This window comes from Leopardus geoffroyi, chromosome E3, assembly GCF_018350155.1.
Source record: "Leopardus geoffroyi isolate Oge1 chromosome E3, O.geoffroyi_Oge1_pat1.0, whole genome shotgun sequence".
Classification (NCBI taxonomy): domain Eukaryota; kingdom Metazoa; phylum Chordata; class Mammalia; order Carnivora; family Felidae; genus Leopardus; species Leopardus geoffroyi.
In genome coordinates, this window is record NC_059340.1 from 24381286 (window position 1) to 24405004 (window position 23719).

The following is a 23719-nucleotide window of genomic DNA, read 5'->3' on the forward strand; positions in this document are numbered from 1 at the left end:
CCTCTCTCTCTCTGCCCCTCCCCCGTTCATGCTCTGTCTCTCTCTGTCTCAAAAATAAATAAACGTTAAAAAAAAAAATTAAAAAAAACATTCTTGGCAAATGCTTTTGCAAAGGGACCCGTTTAAGCCTCCTTTTTCTCATCTGTGAAATGGTCATGATAATACTGACATTTGTTATAGGGTTAGAGATAACTTTATATGCCCAGTGCAAAGTCTGACATACTGTATATCATTTCTAAGACTTGTCCTTCACATTTTAATGTCTCTACAATTGATCTGCATCCTGTGACCAATGGCAGATGGTTTATTTTCAGTGTTTTTTTCTTATTCATAAATTAATGGTATATCTTAAGATCAATGGTGCCTTAGAGTCAAAACATAGTAGATGCTCAATACATTTAATTACTATAGCGAGTTTTTAACTTAGAAAATTTAATTTAGCATTTTTAACTTCGCGGATATTTTATTATTTTAATGTTTATTTTTGAGAGAGAGGGAGAGAGACAGAGAGTGTGAGTGTGTGTGTGTACAAGTGGGGGAGGAGCAGAGAGAAAGGGAGACAGAAACTGAAACAGGCTCCAGGCTCTGAGCTGTCAGCACAGAGCTCGATGTGGGGCTCGAACTCACAAACTGTGAGATCATGACCTGAACAGAAGTCGGACGCTTAACCGACTGAGCCACCCAGGCACCCCTATTTTATTTTAAATGTTTTATTTATTTTAAGAGAGAGAAAGCGAGAACAGGGGAGGGGCAGAGAGAGAGAGAGATTGAGAGACTCCCAAGCAGGCTCTTGCTGTCAGTGCAGAGCCCTACTCAGGGCTCGATCCCACAAACCACTTAATCATTATCTGAGCTGATATCAAGAGTCAGATGCTCAACCAACTGAGCCACCCAGGTGCCCCAACTTAGTATATTTTAAATTCTTACTTGAATTGAATCAAAGCCATGCATGTGTATATCAATTCTATAAGGCTTGTTATCAAAATCAGCTGTATGCCTGCCTCCCCCTTCCATCCCAGGCAACCACTTTCAACTTTCAGCTGATTCTTCTGATGTTTATCTCCAAATGTCTAAACAACATACTTACATCGCTTCCCCACTCCCCCACCCCTGTTTTAGGCATTCCTGACTGGTTTCTTACCAAGGAAGGTAAGAATTGAACTCTAACCATCCCTAATTCCAATATCACAAACACTCCCTGATCCCAGCCCTCCAGATATTCATATTGTGATATCATTTGTGCAGTAATTAGTAAATGCCATGCACTAAGCTCAAGCTTAGCTATACACTCAACTGTTATTTTTCCTTTTCTGGAAAATGTTTATAGTTAACAATCGCCTTATGAAAAAAATGTGTCTAGTTTCTATGGATTCATACCTAACTCAACTTCAGATTGTCCATCCTTGCCACACAGACACAAAAGGCAGTCTATCGCTTCAGCTTTTTTTTTTTTTTAATTTTTTTTTCAACGTTTATTTATTTTTGGGACAGAGAGAGACAGAGCATGAACGGGGGAGGGGCAGAGAGAGAGGGAGACACAGAATCGGAAACAGGCTCCAGGCTCTGAGCCATCAGCCCAGAGCTGACGCGGGGCTCGAACTCACGGACCGTGAGATCGTGACCTGGCTGAAGTCGGACGCTTAACCGACTGCGCCACCCAGGCGTCCCTCGCTTCAGCTTCTTGAAGACATTTCTCCCATAGCCCCTCGTCAAGCCTATAAACTCTTTTTTTAATTTTTTTTTTTTTTTTTTTTTCCCCAGCAAACTCTATTCCCAGCGTGGGGCTGAAACTCAGGACCCCTGACATCACGAGTTGCACGTTCTGGCACGCCTGGGTGGCTCAGTAGATTGAGCGGCAGACTTCAGCTTAGGTCATGATCTCGCGGTTTGTGGGTTGGAGCCCTGTGTTGGGCTCTGTGCTGACAACTGGGAGCCTGTAGCCTGCTTCGGATACTGTGTCTCCCTCTCTCTCTCTCTCTCTGCCCCTCCCCTGCTTGCTCTCTCTCTCTAAAATAAACATTAGAAAAATTAAAAAAAAAAAAAAAAGATTTGCATGTTCTACTGACTGAGCAGGCCACGTGCCCCCCACAGGGCTGTAAACTCTTTAAGTTTAGGGCAAGCCCACCACGTTGGGATCATCCCACACGCTTCAGGGTGTCATTTCGCCTCAATATAGTGCCGGACCCCATGCATTTCTTGTTATTTCCACACATGCTAGCCTTCCTTTGAGAGAGCAAATCCTCCAGTGTCTTCTGGAGAAAGCGTACATGAAAGATGAATTTTTTGAAAATTTGTAGGTCTGAAAATGTCTTTATTCTACCCTTATACTTGATTGATAGTTGGACATATGAGTGTAGGTTAAGAGCATTTTCCCCAGAATTTAGAAGGCATCATCTTCCAACTTCCAATGTTACTGTTAAGATGATGTTTGATGTCATTCTGATTCTCAATCTTTGGTATGAAACTGATTCTTTCCCTCTGGAAGCTTCCAGGATCCTTTATCCACAGTGTTCTGAAATTTCATGATGAATCTTGGCATAGGTCTAATCTTATCCATTGTGTTAGGTAGTCATGGGCCCTATTATTCTGGAAAACACACATCCTGCAGTTCTCAGAACTATTCTGGATTTTTTAAAGAGTCTTTCCCCTCTACTTTCTCAAACTCTTAATTTAGGCCCCTAGACTTTTTTTTTTTTTTAATTTAAGACAATTACACTTCTTTTTTTCCAACAGACACTACTTGAGTGCTCCAATTCTCTAGAATTTAGTTTATAATTGGGAAAAGTAAAAATGCTCATTAAGTCAGAAAGAAGAAGTGTGGAGGAAGAAAAACAAGTGGATGCTTCAAATGGCTTGTAAAAAAACCAAAACCGACCAACCAAACAAAACAACAGACCAGGTCCTAACCAGACTTAATGAGCCCCCTTTGGTGATGTGAAACACCTATAAGTACATCAAGGTAGAAGGAAAGAAACCGAACCTCTGGAACCTTCACTGTGTTACAGGAAAAATATTTGCTTACTGCTGAGTTCACTCCCTTCAATTTTATTTTTTTTAAGCTTATTTCTTTGGAGAGAGAGAGAGAGAGACAAAGAGCACATGCGAGCAGGACAAAGAGAGAGGGAGAAGGTGAGAATCCTAAGCAGGCTCCACACCATCAGCACAGAGCCCAACTGGGGTCAAATTCACAAACAGTGAAATCACGACATGAGCTGAAATCAAGAGTCCAATGCTTAACCAACTGAGGCACCTAGGCGCCCCTCACTTCTTTAAATTTTATTTTATTCTTATTATTTTTTAATGTTTATTCACTTTTGAGAGACAGACAGACAGACAGTACGTGAGAGGGGGGGAAGGGTAGAGAGAGAGGAAGACACAGAACCCAAAGCAGGCTCCAGCACAGAGCTCCACACACAGCTCGAACTCATGGACCATGAGATCATGACCTAAGCCAAAGCTGGATGCTTAACCAACTGAGCCACCCAGGCACCCCGCTTCTTTAAATTTGAATCAACACGTGGCAAATATAATTTAGTAAAAGTGACAACTATATCTAGATGCAAGTTCAATTTCTATTAAAAGCCTATTTGAAAATCTCATCTATGAAATTAAGGTCTTAGAATTCTGATCCCAAATTTTAAATGGTCAAAGAAAAGATCATTGAAAAAGTATACACACAGGGGCACCTGGCTGGCTCAGTCAGTACAGCACGTAATTCTGGATCATGGGGTTGTGAGTTTGAGCCCTATGTTGGGTGTAGAGATTACTTAAAAATCTTAAAAAGGAAACAAAAAACTACACACATATAATCTTGGGCTGTCCTTAGCTAATTTCTCCACAAAGCAAAAGTGATGACAATTTTAAGTGTTCCATTGTAAAACAGTTGTACAGCTCACTTTGTTCCTCTGACTTCTAGTATTTTCTCACTTTTTCCATCCTTTTTGTTGTTTTTGTTCCACTTCTTGGGAGATGTCCATTATTTTCCAATTTTTATTAAGTTACTAATTTCTGTAAGAGTATACTTAATTTACAAGAGCTCTTTGGTTGCGTAAATTCTTATTTTTGTAATGTTTATTCATTTTTGAGAGAGAGACAGAGTACAAGTGGGGGAGTGGCAGAGAGAGGGGGAGAACAGAATCCAAAGCAGATTCCAGGCACTGAGCTGTCAGCAGAGCCCCACATGGGGCTTGAACTTGTGAACCATGAGATCATGACCTGAGCCGAAGTCGGATGCTTAACCGACTGAGCCACCCAGGTGCTCCTATTGTGTGAATTTTTAGAAGTGCACCTGTTCTTTTTGTGGATGCAATTATCTTTTTCTTTTCAAGATTTTATTTTTAAGTAATCTCTATACCCAACGGAGGCCTCAAACCCACAACCCTGATTAAGAGTCACACGTACTCCACTGACTGAGGCAGCCAGGCGCCCCTGCAATATCTTATCTAAGGAAATGAATAATAGTTTTTTGTTTCTTAAGGTTTCCTTCTTCCTGCATGTTGTTTCCTCCAAGATGGTTTCTTCTGTTGGTTTGTTCTGGTGTCTTTTGTATGAAATGCTTATGGATCCTTACATATGGATCTTTGGCTGGCTGAATAGTTTGGGAATTCCTGTGGATGTGGATGGGGCCTGGTGGCTGTGGCCTCTCCCACGAGGTGCTCCCCTCTAGCCTGCTTCATTAGGAGCAAGTACCTAGGAGTAGTTCATCTCAGATTCCGTACAGATTTCTCCAATGGTCTGCCTTCTGCCAGGAGTGTCAGTCAGGTGGCCAGTGCCTGGGAGCATAGAGGGGGAAAGGTGGCTAGTGAAGCTTCTACCTCCAATATGGAAACTTCCACTTAACCCTCTTTTCTGTAGAGAACCAGACGCTACCACACCTGGCATCCCAGGCCTCTGCAGGGTGACAGACAGGCAGCTGGTTGGCCACACAGGGGAGGTGAGCTGGTCTAGCAGTTTGATACTTTAAGTCTTTCAACTGACCTTCTATTTTAGCCCCGTTTTATTTCCCCTTGCCCCTTCCAGAGGTTCCTGGTGCCAATTTCTCAGCCCTTGGGGGCAGCAGGGTTCTACACGCTAATTCAATTACAGTCCCTTTGCTTTCCAGACTCATTGGCTTATGCCATTAAAAAAAAATCCCTTTCCTGGGGTGTCTGGGTGGCTCAGTTGGTTGAGCGTCTGACTTTGGCTCAAGTCATGATCTCCCAGTTTGTGGATTCCAGCCCCACATGGGGCTCACTGCTGTCAGCACGGAGCCTGCTTTGAATCCTCAGTCCTCCTCTCTCTGCCCTCTGCCCCTTCCCCGCTTGCACTCTCTCTCAAAATAAATAAAACATTTTTGAAAAATAAAATTAAAAAAAAAAAAATCTCTTTCCTGTCATTTTAGTGGGGACTCAGGAACAAATGGACCTAAGTGTGTGACTTCAATCTACTAGGCATGAGTTCAGGGTTTTTTTAATTTTTTTTTTTTTTAATCTTTATTTATTTTTGAGAGAGAGACAGAGTGTGAGCAGGAGAGGAGCTGAGGGGAGGGAGACAGAATCAGAAGCAGGCTCCAGGCCCTGAGCTGTCAGCACAGAGCCTGAACTCATGAGCCTGAATTCAGAGCGGGGCCTGAACTCATGAACCGTGAGATCATGACCTGAGCCGAAGTTGGACGCTTAACCGACTGAGCCACCCAGGCGCCCCAGTTCAAATTTCTTAAAGTTAAAAACGCATTAGTTTGAAACCAAATGATCCTACCAGTGACCAAGATTTTCTTAAATTTTGGATCACATAGCATCTTTAACATGCATTATCTCCTCTGAGGCTAATGATCACTCTGAAATGTAAAGATTATTCTTTCTGTTTTATGGATAAGAAAAATCAGGAAAAAAAAAAAAAAAACAGGTTCACATACTTTAAAGCAAAAGGACAACATATGGGCCAAATCTAAAATCTAGACACATTTTTTTAGAAAATTAGAATTTATTAGAAATATTAAAAATTAGGAGACCTTGCATTAACAAATCCAATTTCAGCAGCCATAGAAAAAATGGAAAATGGGCCGACATTGGGTCCACACTTCCCATGGTGACCATCATTTGGAGCTGAATCACAGCTGCTCCTTTGAGATGGGGCCTGAGCCCTCCAGGCAGCCACTGCATTCCTTGTTACTAGGAGACATTTGAATTTGAGACCGGAAAGAAAGAAACCACTTTATTTGAACAGACAAAATGGAACTTAATACATATGCAAAAGTAAATTGATGACACAAGCCACTTCTTTGGATCCTACCCAGTGTCTACCTTTGCTAGGTTAAATAGTTACCTTGAGACTAGAAACATGAGTAACAGGGACAAATCCACACAGAGATTATGCGTATTTTGTCTCCTTTCCCCCCACACAAGCTGCATGTACCTTTGTAAACATTTGATTTGTAAATCATGTCTAGTACTGCAGACAAATGTGCTGGGATGAAAGGAAAAGAAATCACTGAAATAGGAACAAAGGTAATTTACCTGGCTTGGATCCCCAAGTTTGCATTTGATGATAAATTTCCACAATGCCTCAGGTGAGGGGAAGGGAAGGGATATTCAGATGCACTGGGGTGTGGCATTTTTTTTTTTTTTCCTTCTTACATCCATAAAGCCTGCTTAAAAAAAAAAAAAACAAACAACCTACAGCAAAACTGAAGGGATATTACATTCTAGTCTAATTTTAAATTTCATTCCCAGGATCCTCTAAATAACAGCAGCTTTCAAATCCTAGCTGCAGCTAGCTACTAACCAGCTGGGTCCACTGTGAGAGTCTACCTTTTGGAACCTTGGTTTCTCCATCTACGGTTAGAGATATGGGATTATATCACAGACTCTGTTAATCTCCTGGACCTTCAACCGCTCCTTGCACTTCAAGATGCTCTCTGATGACTTCCCAATTGGGCTGGAATGTCCTGGGGTTGTCTTTTGTTTTTGTATGCCCAGAATTTGTGAGGGGAAAAAAAAAAAAGCCTTTAACCAGCTTTAGAAGGCACAAAACCAGGTTTTAAATGTGGAATAAGTCCTCCTACTGGCCCAGAAGGATCTCAGCATCTTGCAGATCATTTTACTCTCCCCAGTCCTTAATAAGCATATGCTTAGCTATACATCCAGCCTTTTGGAAGAGAAGCTGGCTGAGTTAAGGCCATGGAGGTAGGTGGGTGGAAGCGGAGGAGTGACAGTTCAAGCCAATTCAGATGACAAATCATTAACTGGTTGGAAGAATCAGAGCCACAGATCAGGTGCTGTGACTAGGGATGACTCTCCATTTGCTCACACATTTACTGGGGCCTATTCTGTGCCAACAACCTGTGTTTTTGAGCACTCAAAGTTGGAAAGTTGAGATAGCTTTTACCTTCAGGGCATACTATATAACTCTTAGTCAAGGATTAGCGCTAGAGTTGGCAAACTACTGCCCAGGCAGGCTGTTTTTGTAAGTAAAGTTTTCTTGGAACATCAGCCAAGCTCATTCATTTAGGTACTGCTCATGAGTGTTTCTTCACTACAGCAGGGCTGAGTAGTTACAACAGAGATCATATGACCTACAAAGCCTAAAGTATTTACTATCCGGCTGTTTAACAGAGGTAAGAGACAAGTCACAATAAAGTTGCTTTCCACTTAACATTTACCACATGCAATTTAACTCTACACACTGGTTTAAAACACACAAACAAAAAACCTAACGCAAGCCAACTTCTTGGTCTGGTGCAAATGAAAAAAAGGGTGAATACTCCCAACTTGTAAAGGAAGCTGGTTGTGGTGTATCCATACACATGAGGGATACTGGAATTTACACGTAGTCTAAAGGATTTTTCCAAGGGTCATCCTGAATCTGCTTGATTTTTTCCCTTAGGGCACACTCTGAACTTTGGAACCCAACAGCTGCAGAGGTTCACAACCCCACAGCACTTAACAGTACTGTGTTGAAAGACTTGTTTCAATGGACAGATAAGGATGGTTTGTATGTCACATTCTGTTTTTTTATTTTTATGTTTCCCTTTTTAAACAAAGGGAGAGAGGCTGCTTTAGCACTTGGGCTTGATCAAAGCAGTGTGTTTTCTTTGCTATTTGATACACCAACTGAAATCATACCGATATTAAATCTTACTCCTTTTAAAGGGAAAGCTCATTAAAGACAGAGAGCCACAGCCTCGCCCTGGGGAAACTACTGGAATTAATGAGTGTTTATAGTTCTTGCCCTCTCATTCTCAAACATCGGAGATAAATCTCAAGGGGCTGTGGCTGAAATAGTACGGCTGCAATTTACAAGAAAATGAGCCCAGTTTCAAGCAGAAAATACCAAAGAGAGGGCCTGGGGAACAGATTCTACATACAAACGTCAGATGCTAAGAAAACACAGAGGAACACTGTACACAGATACTTTAGGTACACTGTGGATGCTGCCACTGAGATGCGGAGTATATATCTGTTTGGAGGAAAGGCTCCAGTTCCAAATTGCTGACCTTACATGTAAAAGGTTTGAGGCGCACCCTCTCCCACACTAGCTGATGGAGAAGTTAGAGGTAGTAAATGTGTGCATACAAAAAAATCAAACCTGTTTTATAAAGCCCATTCTAGAAAGCATGCTGAAAAATGGAATTTGTATTCCAGAAAATCAGTTGCATTCAGGAAGGAAATTAAAAGATAAGCCAACAACCAGCGTGCAGGCCTTCGCCCACAGCAGAACGGGGCCTGATACTGTGCAATCGTACATCCACAGAACAATGCCATGCATGCGTTCAAATGCTCTGAAATAAGGCTTTGCACTAAGTCATGATAAGATACACCCCGGGAAAAGTTAATGTGCAGCTCTACCCTCCCCATCACAACTCAGGAAACAAATTCTGTGGGCCCAAGATTTCATTTCAGTACAGCCTGAAAAAGCTGGTGAGCAAAGCCCAAAGCCCTAACAGTTTTCATTAATGGCAGCAAAAAGCACTTTCTTACATCTCATGACCAAAAAAGAAAAAACAGAAGAAGCAGCTCAAAACGATATGTTGGTTCATTAGGCTGCTTTCTCGATCCCCACTCCCCAAGATGCTGCCCTAAGGGACAGCTGTAGTGTCTCTGCTAATAGCAAAGACACGTTCAAGAGTCAAAAAACGAAATACAAAAGTTGATTTACAATACACTAAAAATACTTGCCCCTTACCCCCGCCAAAAAAAACCCCTAAATGATAAGTCGTCCCCCTCCCCTCCCTGCGCTTAGCCCTTTGGCTTGGGACTGGACGGCAGTGATTTTCCTGGCAAGCTATTCCTCCATCTGGGCCCAGGCTTCCTCCGCCTTCTGGTAGTACTGGTTGGCCAGCCGGCCCTTCATGGCTTCCATCGCTGCCTCGGCTGCCTGTGTGTACAAGTCGCCTGAAGGAGAGCAAAATGGGGCACAAAGAGGTGAACCACCTGTTGTTTTTGCCAGCCCTATGACCCAGACCCCTCCCGGGGAACAGTACCCTAAGATTCCTTTAAGAACCCAAATGACTTCTTCCTGACCTGAGTGGGCAGGTGATTCAAGCCTAGCCAATCAGAACACTCTCCCAATTCCCACCGGCCTTAGGGACTTAAACATAGCCAATCAGACATCCAGACTTAGGCACAGCCAATTAGAGTAAACCATCTCAATGAGCTCAGTGATTGGCTTAAGGGTGAGGGGGTGATTCCATTTGATCCAATGAGAATCAGGGTGAGGATTTTTACAGGCCTAATTAGGGAATGCATGAAAGTGGAAGAAATAAATAGAAGAAATAAAGATTATTAACAGTTTCATGTCAGTTCTGGAGAGGTTTTTGCTTCCAAGAAAATTTGTGCAAAGTGTACAAAAACACTTGGTTTTCAGAGTTTTTTGGATTTAGAAATTTCAAATAAGGGATTTTAGAGTTGCATTATTATTTGCTTAGTTGTTTTTTTTTTTTTTTTTAAGTTTATTTATTTTCAGAGAGAGAGAGAGAGAGACGGACAGAACAGGAAGGGGCAGAGAGAGAGGGAGAGAAAGAACCCCAAGCAGGCTCCATGCTGTCAGAGCAGGGGCCAATGTGGGGCTTGAACCCACAACTGGTGAGATCATGACCTGAGCTGAAATCAAGAGCCAGAGGCCTAACCAGCTGAGCTACCCACGTACCCCTTATTGGCTTCGTTTTTTTTTTCACACACCTTAAAAAAACTTTAAACTGTTAAATATAGGCTCATCCTATGAAATCAGGAGTTCAGTATGCTTATTATGTAACAGAAAAAAATATATATATAGTGTGCACTTCAACTGATGAATGTATAAACAAAATGTGGTGTATCTATACAATGGGATATTATTTGGTAATAAAAAGGAATGACGTACTGATACCTGCTACAATATGGATGAACCTTCAAAACAAGATGCTAAGTGAAAGAAGCTAGACACAAAAGACCACATACTGTATGAATGCATTGATATGAAACATCCAGAACAGGTAAATCCATAAAGACAGAGAATAGGTTAGTAGTAGCCAGGGACAGAGGAAGGGGGAAATAGGGACTGACTGCTAACCGGTACCAGGTTTCTTTTTGGTGTACTGAAAATGTTCTGGAATTAGATAGTGGTGATGGTTGCACAACATGATGAATATACTAAAAACCACTGACCCATGCACTTAAAAATGGTGACTGTTGTGTAATGAAAATGTCAGTTCAATTTTTAAAATTGCAAAAATACCAAACTCCTAATATATAACCATTAAAATAAAAATGTTCATTTGCATCCCAGCTCCATAAAGCCCCCTCCTAAACGAGCACCATATGGGTATCCAGCCTGTCATGCAGGGCTGGTATGTCTCTTTCTCCCCTCCAGTGAAAGAAGAGACTGTCTTAGGGCACCTGGTTGGCTCAGTTGGTTAAGCGTCTGATTCTTGATTCCGGCTCAGGTCATGATCTCGGGATCCATGGGATCGAATCCTGAGTCAGGCTCTGCGCTGACAGCTTGGGATTCTCTCTCTCCTTCTCCCTCTGCCCTTTCCCCCTCCCCTCACTCTCTTTCTCTCCAAGTAAATAAATAAAAACTGAAAAAAAAAAAAAAAAAAAAGAAGAGATTCAGTCTTGCCTTTGCCATAATTCCCACTGAGACAGGAATTATGTCCCTCCCTGTTCCATACCAGGGGCAGGTCAGCCAGGCCCTACCTGATCTCTGCGGGTCCTTCTCCAGCCCACAGCCGCCGGTAAACAGCATCTCGGCCTCCCTGGCCAGCAGCGTGTATCGAGGCTCATCTTGCATCCCATCATACTCCCCGCCCTCATCACAGTCTGTCATCTCCAGGGCAGTGTTGTACCAGTGCAGAGCCTCTGGCCAGTCTCGGGACCTTCCAGGAGATACAAAGGAAAAGTTGGAGGTTACCATGGCAATGGGCAGAGGGAGGAGACCCATCAGCAGGAGAGGCAAGTCAGGGATCCCAGTGGGGCCACCACCTATGATTCATGACCCGTGGTACCCAGTGCTACCACATCTAAGGGGTGTCATTCACATTGTAGGTTTAGATATTAAGACAGTAGTCAAGTAGCTTTCCCTAGCAAAATTGGTATGTTACCCAGGATACCTGGGTGGCTCAGTTGGTTAAGCATCTGACTCTTGATATGGCTCAGGTCATGATCAAGCCCCGAGTTGGGCTCTTTGCTGACAGCAAGGAGCCTGCTTGGGATATTCTCTCTCTCTCTCTTTCTCTGTCTCTCTCTATCTCTCTCTCAGCCCCTCCGCCACTCACCTCCATGGTATATTCTCTCTCAAAATAAATAAATAAACATTTTTAAAAATTGGTATATGTATTACACAATTTCCAACAGATGATGTAGCGTATTTTGAGGAAGGGGGCATTTTTCTAGTTTGTACAGAATCACACTACGGGCTAGCATTAGCAGCAGCTGGTACCCAGCCAGTCTGCTCTATGACTTGAGTAGGAGAGGCGGTGGGTGGAGGACCCTTTCTCAAGACCTCCAGAACCATCCAAGCTAACAGCAGTCACTCAGCCACATCTTATCCTCTGCCTGTGCTGGCCAGCTCTGGCGCTCCTCCAGCACAACCCAGGGCTCTCCCCAGAATAGCCGGCTTTTCTCTGGCTCTGCCCCTCCACCCTCAACCCTTTCTCCCTACTACGAAAGGCCAAGCCACCAAGGGCATACACAGGTTCCAACCAAATCTGAACAACATAAAATACAAAGCAAACAGGGCAGCGGGCTCTTTCTTGTGGTGTACTAACTGCACAATACGAAGCATGTGAGTAACTATTTATAGCATATCAGGAAAGAGCAAAGAGAGACGCAGATAAGAAAGTCTATGGGTCTCCTGAAATGTGCCAGGAATAACAGCTCCAATGACTGGCTGGCCTCTCCTCTGAGGCCCTACCCAACCTGGCTCCACCCCTATCTTAGAGCCCATTAACCTCCCCCACGCCAGACGGGCTGAGCCACTTTCTCTTCCCAGAACGTGCCAGACTCTGTCTGCTGTTTGGCCTCTGCCCCCGCTGCTCCCTCCGCTTGAGCACTCTTTCTTCAAGTCTTTCCATGCCTGGCTCCTCATCCACCCAACCTCAGCTCATACGTCACCTCTTGGGAGACACCATCCCAAACACTCTATTTCCTACGATGACCTCGATCATACAATCCCGTAATTCTCCTGTTGACTTATTCAGTTGCTTATTATGGCTTCCCTTGGCTAAAACACAAGCTCCAAGAAGGCAGGGACTTGGTTGTGTCCGCTGTGGCATTCCCAGGGCTCGGCAAATAGCTCAGCCTTCCTAAATGTCTGTTGAATGAATAAACGTAAACAAGTGGCTGGCTGGGATGGCGTTCAGGAGATAACATTGATTCCATTTTATTTCACAAAAAGGAGAAATCATTTGAAAATTCTTGGTGACCTGACAAACTAGGGTTTGAACAGTGGACTGAGGCCACTAAACTACATCATCTCACCCTTCTCAGCTTTGACCCTCCCTGGTCCAGAAGGGCAAAGCAGAACTGCCCCAAAAGCATTAAACAGGAAAGAGGAGGACAGGCCTAATCTCTCCCTGCCTGCCTCCCACCACACCCTACACCCCGAGATTAGGGTGCCCACCTTGCCTTGGAATCACCAATGATTTTCCTTCCCATATTAAATGGCAACTTCTGGGGCACCTGGGCGGCTCAGTCGGTTAAGTGTCTGACTCTTGATTTCAGGTCAGGTCATAATCTCACGGTTTGTGAGTTTGAGTCCCGTGTTGGGCTCTGCACTGATAGCATGGAGCCTGCTATCATGGGATTCTCTCTCTCTCTCCCTCTCTCCACCCCTCCTCCACTCACACTCTCTTGTGCGAGCTCTCTCTCTCCCTCTCAAAATAAACAAACATTAAAAAAAATAAATGGTAACTTCTGAGAAAGTTGAAACCCCTTACATGTAAATGTGGGTCTATATGGGGCCCTGCCTTACCCAGAGCTGGCCCTTAATTAATAGTCTCTGAATGGAAGAGGCTGGAATGAGGAACTGCTTGGAATGAGGAAGAAGAATAAGAAATGACTATGGCAGAAGCTATAAAAGCAAATGTTGACAGATTTAACTACATAAATATTAAAAACCAGTTGCCCCAAACCCAGTAACAATGGTCACACTGTGTGGAACATGTGCCACCCCCCTCCCTCACGCTGATGACAGCCATCTTCAAAAATAATCTTTTAAAAAAGAAGCATATGCCTCAGAGTTGATAGCCTTAATGTTAAAAAATTCTTACAAATCAGGGACACCTCCGTGGCTCAGTTGGTTAAGTGTCTGACTTCGGCTCAGGTCACAATCTCACACGTCGTGAGTTCAAGCCCTGTGTCGGGCTCTGTGTCGACAGTTCAGAGCCTGGATGGAGTCTGTTTCGAATTCTGTGTCTCCTTGTCTCTCTGCCCCTCCCCCACTCCCACTCTGTCTCTGTCCCTCAAAAATTCATAAACATGAAAAAAAAGTGTTTTAAATTCTTACAAATCAAAACAACTGTCATCTCAGATAAAAAGTAAATAAAAGGCATGAAGAGAAAACACACAAAGATTTCTTAAGGACCTCAGATACAAATATGCAATGCCCAGCTCCAGCCCCCTCCCACCATGCAATCAATGGGCACCATATACATTGGCATTTGACCTGACATAAGCATGTCTTGTCTTTGCCTTTTTCTTTGTCTCCCCTCCCCTCTTTCTTTTTTCTTTTTTCTTTTCTTTTCTTTCTTTCTCTTCCTCCCTCTTTCCTTCCTTCCTTCCTTCTTTTTTTCTTTCTTTTCTTTCTTCCTTCCTTCCTCCCTCCCTCCCTTTCTTTCTTCCTCCCTCTTTCCTTCCTTCCTTCCTTCCTTCCTTCCTTCCTTTCTTTCTTTCTTTCTTTCTTTCTTTTTCTTTCTTTTTTTCTTCCACCTCTCTCTATGCCAGTATAGTTCTGAATCTGAGAAGCAAGCCAGTACACAGTACATTGGAGGAGAGGGGACAAGACCCAAGATTTGGCTCTGCCACTTACTAGCTACCTGACCTTGGCCAAGTCCCTTCACTTCTCAGAACTACAGTTTATTCATCTGTACAATGGGGCTAAAAACACCTCCCCTGTCTGTGTCCGAGAGAAGTGTGGGTTCGTTTATTCAAACAACTAGTAAGCCAGGCCCTGCGCTAAGCGCTGGGATTATAGAGATGCAGGAGACCCCAGTTCTTGTTCTCAGTGAGATCACAGATCTCAGATCTCTCAAAATCACAGATACGAAGGTAGTCGAAAAAGAAGGGGACGTGATTGTCACACTAGGTATCTGATAAAATTGTGGACGTAGGATATGTAGTAGAGGTGAGATGTCACAAATGGAGACATTTTAGACACTGAGAGCTTGATACAATGCAGCCACAGTCCTGACCTTCCTTAAACCCAGGGAGAAAAGATGAGACCTCGACCCAAAGAGGAAGAAACTTCCAGGCTGCTTCAACCCTGCAGGTTTAGATAATCATAGTGCCCACCCTGCTCCCATCCAGAAAGCCACGGGCCCCTGAGAACAGCAGGAACAGCTGAGATCCAGTGGGAGCCAGAGGCTGAGCAAGGGGTTGCATTATGAGTTGAATTCCTTCAAAGGATCTCCACCGTTGGGACTTCTGGGACTTCCCACTGGCTAAGCCACGGAGAGGAGATGAAGCGGGGCCACGCCTCTTGCCCTCCGCTGCAGAAACCAGTCTTGGCACCGCAGCCGGAGGGACAGATGGGAAAGTGCTGGCACCTGCAGCGGGGGAGCCTTCAGGAGACTCAGAGCCACTCTGGAAACTCACACCAGGCCTGAATCTCCATGGGATCTTGCTTCCTTTCCTGCTCTCCCTCTCAGAAGTGGAAAATAACATCACAAAAATAAAAGTAGAAAGAGGAAACTAAAGTCACCCATAATCCTAACATCTAGGGACAACCACTCTGGACCTAAAGCAAATCTCTTGGCAGAATGGCTGGGATGTCCCTGCTTTATCTGCCAGGCTCGGGGAGGATTACAGGCATCATGTCAATGAACCCTCACATAACCACCCTGGAATGCAGGTTATATAATTATCCCCATTTCACACAATGAAGACACCAAGATCACTTGTCCACAAGTGAAATAACTTGTCCACAGTAGGGGACTGGGACTGGGGGAGCTGAGCCTGGAACCCGGGTCTGTGCTGATACTGAGGGGGAAGTCCCCGCCTGTGGCCCAGGTTCCCACCAGCTCCACTTGAGTGACAGCCACGGTACCTGTCTGGGCTGAGGTTCTGGCCAGTGTCAAAAGCCCGAGCCACCAGGATCATGGACTGTCTGTCGCCAGCTTCAGCTGCCTTCAGTAAGTAATCGAATCCTTTAGTTCTATTCTCTTCTGTTTCCTGTCAATACAGACCAAAGGGGGGGAGAGAAACGGAAATGAGGCAGAGAGGAATGGAAGCTTAGCCCACTCTTGCTCACTGCTCTGATTCCTCCAGACAGCCACATCATCTCTTGCCTCCAATAGGGCTCCTTGCTTCCATTATTTAAAAAGTTTTTATTCTGGGGCGCCTGGGTAGCTAAGTCAGTTAAGCATCCCGACTCCTGATTTTGGCTCAGGTCATGGTTTGTGGGTTCAAGCCTCGCATCAGGCTTTGCACTGACAGTGCATGGTGTCTGCTTGGGATTTTGTCTCTCCCTCTCTCTCTCTGCCCCTCCCCTGCTCACTCTCCCTCTCTCTCTCTCTCTCTCTCTCTCTCTCAAAAATAATAAATAAATAAACATTTTTTAAAAGTTTTTACTTTTAAAAAGTTTTTTTTTTTTTTTTTTTTTTAATTTTTTTTTTCAACGTTTATTTATTTTTGGGACAGAGAGAGACAGAGCATGAACGGGGGAGGGGCAGAGAGAGAGGGAGACACAGAATCGGAAACAGGCTCCAGGCTCTGAGCCATCAGCCCAGAGCCCGACGCGGGGCTCGAACTCACGGACCGCGAGATCGTGACCTGGCTGAAGTCGGACGCTTAACCGACTGCGCCACCCAGGCGCCCCTAAAAAGTTTTTTTTTAACTTTTCTTTTTATTTAAAAAGTTTTTGGGGCGCCTGGGTGGCGCAGTCGGTTAAGCGTCCGACTTCAGCCAGGTCACGATCTCGCGGTCCGTGAGTTCGAGCCCCGCGTCGGGCTCTGGGCTGATGGCTCAGAGCCTGGAGCCTGTTTCCGATTCTGTGTCTCCCTCTCTCTCTGCCCCTCCCCCGTTCATGCTCTGTCTCTCTCTGTCCCAAAAATAAATAAACGTTGAAAAAAAAAATTTAAAAAGTGTTTAACAGCTTTATTGAGGTATACTTCACATACCATACAATTCATCCATGTAAAGCACTCAATTCAGTGGGTTTTAGTACATTCACAGAACGTGCAACCATCCCCATTATCAATTTCAGAATATTTTCATCAGCCCAAAAAGAAACCAAAATACCATACCCTTTCACTGTCACTTCCCAGTTGCCCCATCCCACCCAGCCCTAAGTAACCATGAGCCTACCCTCTGTCTCTAGAGATTTCTCTATTCTGGACACTTTATATAAATGCAATCATATAGTACGTGGTCTACTGTGACTCGCTTAACTTCACATGAAGGTTTTAATAGATTGGTGCTTTGTTCTTTTTATGGCAAATAATATTCCATCGTATGGACAGATCACATTTTATTCATCAGTTGGTGGATGTTTGGGTTGCTTCCACCTTTTGGCTGAATAATGAATAATGCTGCTATGAACATCTGTTACAAGTTTTCACGTGGATGTATGTGTGTTTTTATTCTCTTGGGTGGATAGCTAGGAGCGGAATTGCAAGTCACATGTAACTCCTACTTAGCCTTTGGAGGGGCTACAGTGGCTGCACCATTTCACATTCCCACCAACAGTGCACCACCTGCTTCCATTCTGCTCCCCTAACATCCATCCCATAGCAGCAGCCAGAGGGATGCTTTTAAAGACCAGGTCAGGTCACATTACTTTATCAAAGCTGCCCATGGCTTCTTATCCCCACTCCGAGACAAATCCAAAACCCTCACATCAGCCTATGAGGCCCTTCTCAACCACCAGGCTTTAAGAAGTATGGGAGGGGAGGGCACATCGGGGGCTCAGTTGTTCAAGCATCTGCCTCTTGATCTTGGCTCAGGTCATGATCTCAGGGTTCTTGTGATCAAGCCCCACCGCGGGCTCTGCACTGACAAATCCCTGTTTGGGATTCTTTTTTTCTCTCTCTGCCCCTCCCCTGCTCACGCTCTCTCTCTTTCAAAATAAATTAAAAAAAAAAAAAAAAAAAAAAAAAAAGCATGGCAGGGACCACCAGCTGTCTCCATATCCATTGTCCTCCACCATATTTTGGACGCCATGTGGCTGCCTAGCTACAGGCTACGTTTCTCAGCCTCCCCTGGAGCCAGAACTCTGTCCTAATACAAGAAGCCCCTCCGGTCACTCTCAATCACCTTGTCTGGTATTTTCTCCTCAGCACAATAGAACAATGCCTGGCATGGGAGGTGCTCAATAAAGGCTAGTTATTTTTAATTCTGTTGGAAAGATTTTTGTTAATTATGATCTGTACTATATCCATTTGAAAAGTTTGCTACATGAGAGCAGGAACCTAGGACGGTGCCCAGAGTGTTGGAGACTCTCAAAAAGCATGTGCTAAATTCATGCATGTGTTAGTAAGAAAACAAACAAAAGTCCCAAAGGAGGGGGCAGTGGAGAAAGTGGGTGATGGGGTTTCTAGGGCACATAGCGGCTTCTCAGGGTACACACCCATCATTTCTTTTGCTAAGCCATAAGCCTGCTGGGACACAGCTTACTTCCTCCCTGCCTGCCCTGTCCTAACCGTCCACCCACACTCCTGCTAGGGAAAGCTGCCAGAGTCTATCCTCCGGAGAAAGGCCTTTGAGAGGCTTACAGGTGAGAGAGGAGTCTGAAATGGGTTGTAAATCCCTTTACAAAGCTGCCAGAGTGTGGTTTGTGTAAACAGCCTGAGGTCACAAGAAGATCTCCCCCCAGTCCTGGTCCCTCACCACTCATGCCGGGCTCTGGGATTACTTTATTCAGGCCTCAAATCCTTCTGAGTGTCCTCTCTGGACACAGAGTGCCAGGCTCTGTGGCAGATGCTGGGGGAACAGGCCAAAGGCAGCAGTATGCTGGATCCGGCTCTCTGGGCTCAGGAGAACTGACCATGAAATTATCGGGAATTTTGCAAGTCGACTGTAAAACACAGTCATTATTAAAAATTACATAAACTTACAATTAAATGAATTATATTAAAAACAAAGGCAACAAATACTCAAAACTCATGACTTTTTTTTTTTTTTTAAACTCATGACTTTCTACTTATTTTAACTATGATGTCCTGTTGTCCATATTCTTCAGATTATTTATGTCTATTTCTGGGTTTCTCAACCTTGCACTACTGACATTTTGGACCAAATAATTCTCTGCTGTGGGGGCTGTCCTGTGTATGGTAGGATGTTGAACAGCATCCCTGGCCTCTATGCACTAGATGCCAGTTGCAACCCCAATATTTTGACTACCAAAAGTGTCTCCAGGCATTGTCAAGGGTCCCCTGGAGAAGGAACAGCAGAATGACTGGTTGAGAACCACTGGTCTCTTGAATCTGGACGACAGAAATACCATACATTTCTTTCCAAATCCAGATTCAGTGATGATGTATTGGTGCCTTGAAAATGGCACCGTAGTCACACTTACATCACAGAAAGTGGAAAATAGTACAGATCAGAGGGTTTTTTTAAAAAAAAAAAAAATTGTTTTAATGTTTATTTAGTTCTTGAGAGACAGAGACAGAGCATGAGAGAGAGAGGGAGACACAGAATCTGAAGCAGGCTCCAGGCTCCAAGCTGTCAGCACAGAGCCCGATGTGGGGCTTGAACTCACCAACTATGAGATCATGACCTGAGCAGAAGTTGGATGCTCAACTGACTGAGCCACCCAGGCACCCCTCTTTTTTGTTTTTTTTAAGTAGGCTCTACGCTCAACATGGGGCTTTGAATGCCCAATACAGGGCTTGAACTCATGACCCTGAAATCAAGAGTCTCATGCTCTTCTGACTGAGCCAGGCAGGCGCCCACCTACAGATCAGACTTTGATTGTTCTTTTCGATGGTCTTGATGGAAAGCAAGGGATGGAGAAAACATTAATAATGCAGATTAAATTTACAAGTGTGTCACATCTGTAAACATGACATTGTGACTAGCACAGGAAATTGAAGAAACATTTTTCAGTATTTTTTTTTAAGTTTATTTTGAGAGAGAGTGCACAGGAGAGAGGCAGAGAGAGGGAGGGAGGGAGGGAGAGAGAGAGAGAGAGAGACAGAGAGAGAGAGAGAGAGAATCCCAAGCAGACTCCACACTGTCAGTGCAGAGCCCCATGTGGGGCTTGAATCCAGGAACCATGAGATCATGACCTGAGCTGACACCAAGAGTTGGATGCTTAACCAACTAACTAAACCACCCAGGTGCCCCTGTGTTTCAGCAGTTAAAACCATTACCTGATTCAGCAAAGAAGTTGCTTACATCAGTGGCAAATGAATGAAGTTCCAGTTCTGACCATCCTGGCACCTCTGCCCCCTCTGCCTGGACAGCTCACCTCCCACACTCTGCCTGGCTCACTCCCACTCAGCTTTTAGGCCTAACTCAGAGGTCACCTCATTCATCCGTCCCACAAATGTACACTGAATATGTACTGGGCATCGGGCTCTGTTCTCCCCACCAAGGATATAGATGGAACCCGCCATCAGGGGTTTCACCGACCCCGTGAAACCCACTCAGGGCCCTTCCCATCTGTTTCCACCACTACTTTCTGTTTCTCCCATCATGCCATGTCATAATTGCCTGGAATCATGACTGTCACCTTGCACTCGTTCCCCAGTGGCACATCCCAGTCCTACCAGTTTCAGCTAACCTGCAAGTGCCTGGCCCCACACTGGGGCTCAGAAGTTTCCGGGGCATGCACAAACCTGCAGGATGGAGAGGACGATGACTGAGCACCCCCTCCCACCCATGACTGGGTCCCTGCCGCCCCTCACCTTCAGAGAGACGTCGGCCAGGATGTGGTGGGGCAGCTGTGAGCACATGAGCCCCAGGGCCACGATGGCCTCCAGCTCACCCAGGTCGGCCGCGTGCTCCAGATGGAAGACGGCCGACTCGCGGTCCCAGTCCTCGTCCTTCTCGCAGAAGCGCCCGCCCTCGTGGTAGCGCACCATGGCCAGATGGACCTACCACACAGACTTGGCTGTTGGCCCAGCTGCCTGGGCAGAAGCACCCAGGGCCGCCCAGCCAGCCTGCGGGAGGAAGCGATTAGCGGAGCAGAGGCGTGAGCTGGGCTCTGGGTCAGTGGAAAAAGGGCTCTGAAGCGGGCATCACCGTACCTTCCCCAGAATGGATTTCCCGATTTTTTTTTCAAGGTCTAGAGCGTTAAGCCTTTGCACTTCCAGGGCCACGGCGGAAGGTCTGGGCAGGTGGAGGCGGGAGGGGTTGAGGAGATTCCACTTGTCCACGCACACCTGAAAGAGGGAACCGGGCATGGAAGTTTACAGGCCAGGGAATGAGGGGCTGGGGACGCAGGCCCCACCACCAGCCGTCAGTTGCTCCTACCGCGTGAGCCTGGCTGGCAAGATGCAGGGAGCGAACCCTTAAGGTATCAAATTTTCTTGGACAAACACGGCTCCATTTCTAATCCCTCAAATCCTGCCAATTTACGGGTGCTGAGGGAATATTATAGCACGAGGACACAAAGGCCAGTGGAATGGACTGCAGCAGTTCAAAGTGTCTCCCACTCGTTTATCAAGCAGGGTTTGGTTGGGGAGGTTGGACCGTAAGCTGCTTCCTTGGCCAGTGACCCACATGATGGGCCAGAAAAGTCTGACTTGAGACCCTGCAGCAAATCCCCTTCGCTTTCCTCTGTGCATCCACAGGAAGCTTCGGGGAATAGGTTTGGAAAACACATCATGTTCCAGCCACAGACACCCTCTTCCAAAGGTCCCTGCAGGACCAAGCCAGGCAGCTGCGTGCATATATGTGCGCTAAGCATCCTGCAATGCACAAGGCACCCCCCACGACAAAGAAGGGCCCAGCCCAGAGTGTCAGAATGTCAATGGCACCATGGTTAAACAACCCTGCTCTACACTGTGTTGAGACCTTGCACCATCGGTAAACACCGCGTGGTAAATGCTCTGTGTTCCGGATGGAGCAAGAGTCAAGCCTGCTGGGGCAACTGGGAAAGGCTCCCGCAGGAGGTGCCACAGGGGGCCAGTCTGGGGGAGCAGATGGGCTTTGAGGAGATGTGACCACAGTAGGAGGAAGGACCTGGCAAGTGGGAGACTCACAAAGACTAGAGAGTGAGAGGTTCAACATGTGTTTCTGGTTCAGCTAGAGAAGGGTTCCCGAGGATTGGTCTTCCCACATCTGCCTGATGATAAAATAATGAGCTTCTAAGATGCTTGTTAGAAACACTTGCCGGGTGACCTGGGGAAAGCTGCTTAAGAGTCCCGTTTTCTCGTATGTAAAATGGGGATGAATAACATTAGCCTGTCTCACTGGGTGGTTGATAAGTAAATGAATGAATTCTCTGAGGCACTTATACACAGGCATTACTTTACCATGTGAGCTGTGGCCCTTATAGCCCCCCCTCCAGGATGGGCTATCCTATTTGTCTCTATGCCTCTCCGCAGATCCCCCAGTGTCCCGCCCAGTCCAGGGGCTCAAAAGTATTTGACAAAGGGACTGGCTCCTTTGCACAATCTTCCTTTAGCTGATGTGTGAGGTGCCTGGGCAGGCAGCAGTGACACCAGGGAGGAGAAACAGGGGCTGGAAAGGCAAGCACGTGGTCACGACAAGGCTGCCTCAGGGAGCATTACCCGTCCGGAGCTGCCCAGGCTGTCTTCATCAGACTCGTACCTCCGGTTACCGTTTGAGTGGCCCTGAGGGAGGTAAAGGGTAGAGTGAGCCAAAGAGCAGTTCCCAAGAACTGGTCCTGCCCTCCTCCCCAGGGGACCCTCTTCCAGGGGACTCTCCTCCTAGGGGACAGGCTCAGCCCCCTCCAGGAGACCCTGCTCCCAAGGGACAGGCCTGGCCTCTAGGAGGGGCGGCTGGAACTCATGTGCCAAGAAGAGAGAATGCTGGGTAACAGGCAGGACCAATGTGCTGGTGTGCCCACAGCCTTCCTCTCACCCTCCCTGTGTGCCCAGATGGAAATGACTCAAAGGCACAGGATCGTGGCAGGTAACTACCAAGAAAACCTCCTTCCCCTTACCAAAGCTCCCATAATAGGTCTTTACTTGCAGTAACAAAGCTGAGACCAAAGGGCTCTCAGCAAGACTGGTTTAGATGCTCAGATTCAACTCTGGCACACGGGAAAACCTCTAAGTGGCAGACACTGCCTGAGCCACCCGCACCAGTGTCCCCCAGTGCACTCCCCAGGATGGCCAGAACACCACGCATTGAATGGCGTCCTTCCGCCCACACCATTCCAGCCCATTACCCAGCACCCTAGATTCCAGTTTCCTCATAAGAGTTGTCTGCCATTTTCAGTCTTATGTAATCGCCCATACTTGTCCATTTACTAAACTTTCTGGTCCCCATAACCCTGTTTTATCTTCTGCCCTGCCTTTATTTTTATCTGAAATGATCTTGGGTATCAATTTACCTATTATGTTCTCACAACGCACTCACATTCCTCCCCACCCTTCCGTCCCCCTGGACAATGAGGCAACAGAACAGTCTGGTCTCATTTCCCTGGGGGGAATTCCTTACATGTTCTCGGGGCTCTGGGTCATCCAGCTCACCCCGCTTCTCACTGGGGTATCCGCTGTCCCCACTGTTCTCAGAGTCCTGTGGAGAGAAGATGGCCCTAGGGTCTCAGTGATCCTCCGAGTGGTGGTTACTTCTGGACACTCAGCCATTTGCTATCTCTCCTTTGTCCTATCACTTCAAGTAACATCCCCTTCCCTCTGTATTGCTGATTGGGTGACAAGGAAACAGTACAAAGTAGTGGCGAAGACCTTGGGCTCTGAAGCCAGACTGCCTGGGCTCAAGTCTGAGCTTTGTGACTTGCCAGCTGGGACCCCGGACAGCTATTTCCTTAGCCATGAGGATTCATGACAGGGCCTACAATGAAGGGCTATGAGCAAGAATTAAGGTGTTACTCACTGGGAGTACGGACCACAGGAAGACCAATCTATTATTAAGAGGGGCTCGGGGCGCCTGGGTGGCTCAGTCGGTTG

General features: G+C 45.9%; 1 protein-coding gene across 1 annotated transcript in view; it reads right to left on the reverse strand.

Annotated features, from left to right (window-relative positions):
• Positions 1-6177: 6177 nt before the first annotated feature.
• The window catches only part of EEF2K (eukaryotic elongation factor 2 kinase), a 63829-nt gene continuing 46287 nt past the window's right edge, over positions 6178-23719 (reverse strand). The window contains exons 12-18 of the mRNA XM_045461202.1: positions 23250-23327; positions 22355-22417; positions 20867-21001; positions 20525-20713; positions 15721-15845; positions 11154-11332; positions 6178-9371 (exon numbers count right to left, since the gene is read on the reverse strand). Of these exons, the coding sequence (XP_045317158.1) occupies positions 9262-9371; positions 11154-11332; positions 15721-15845; positions 20525-20713; positions 20867-21001; positions 22355-22417; positions 23250-23327 (879 nt within the window). The 3' untranslated portion in view covers positions 6178-9261. The remainder of the gene's footprint in view (positions 9372-11153; positions 11333-15720; positions 15846-20524; positions 20714-20866; positions 21002-22354; positions 22418-23249; positions 23328-23719) is intronic.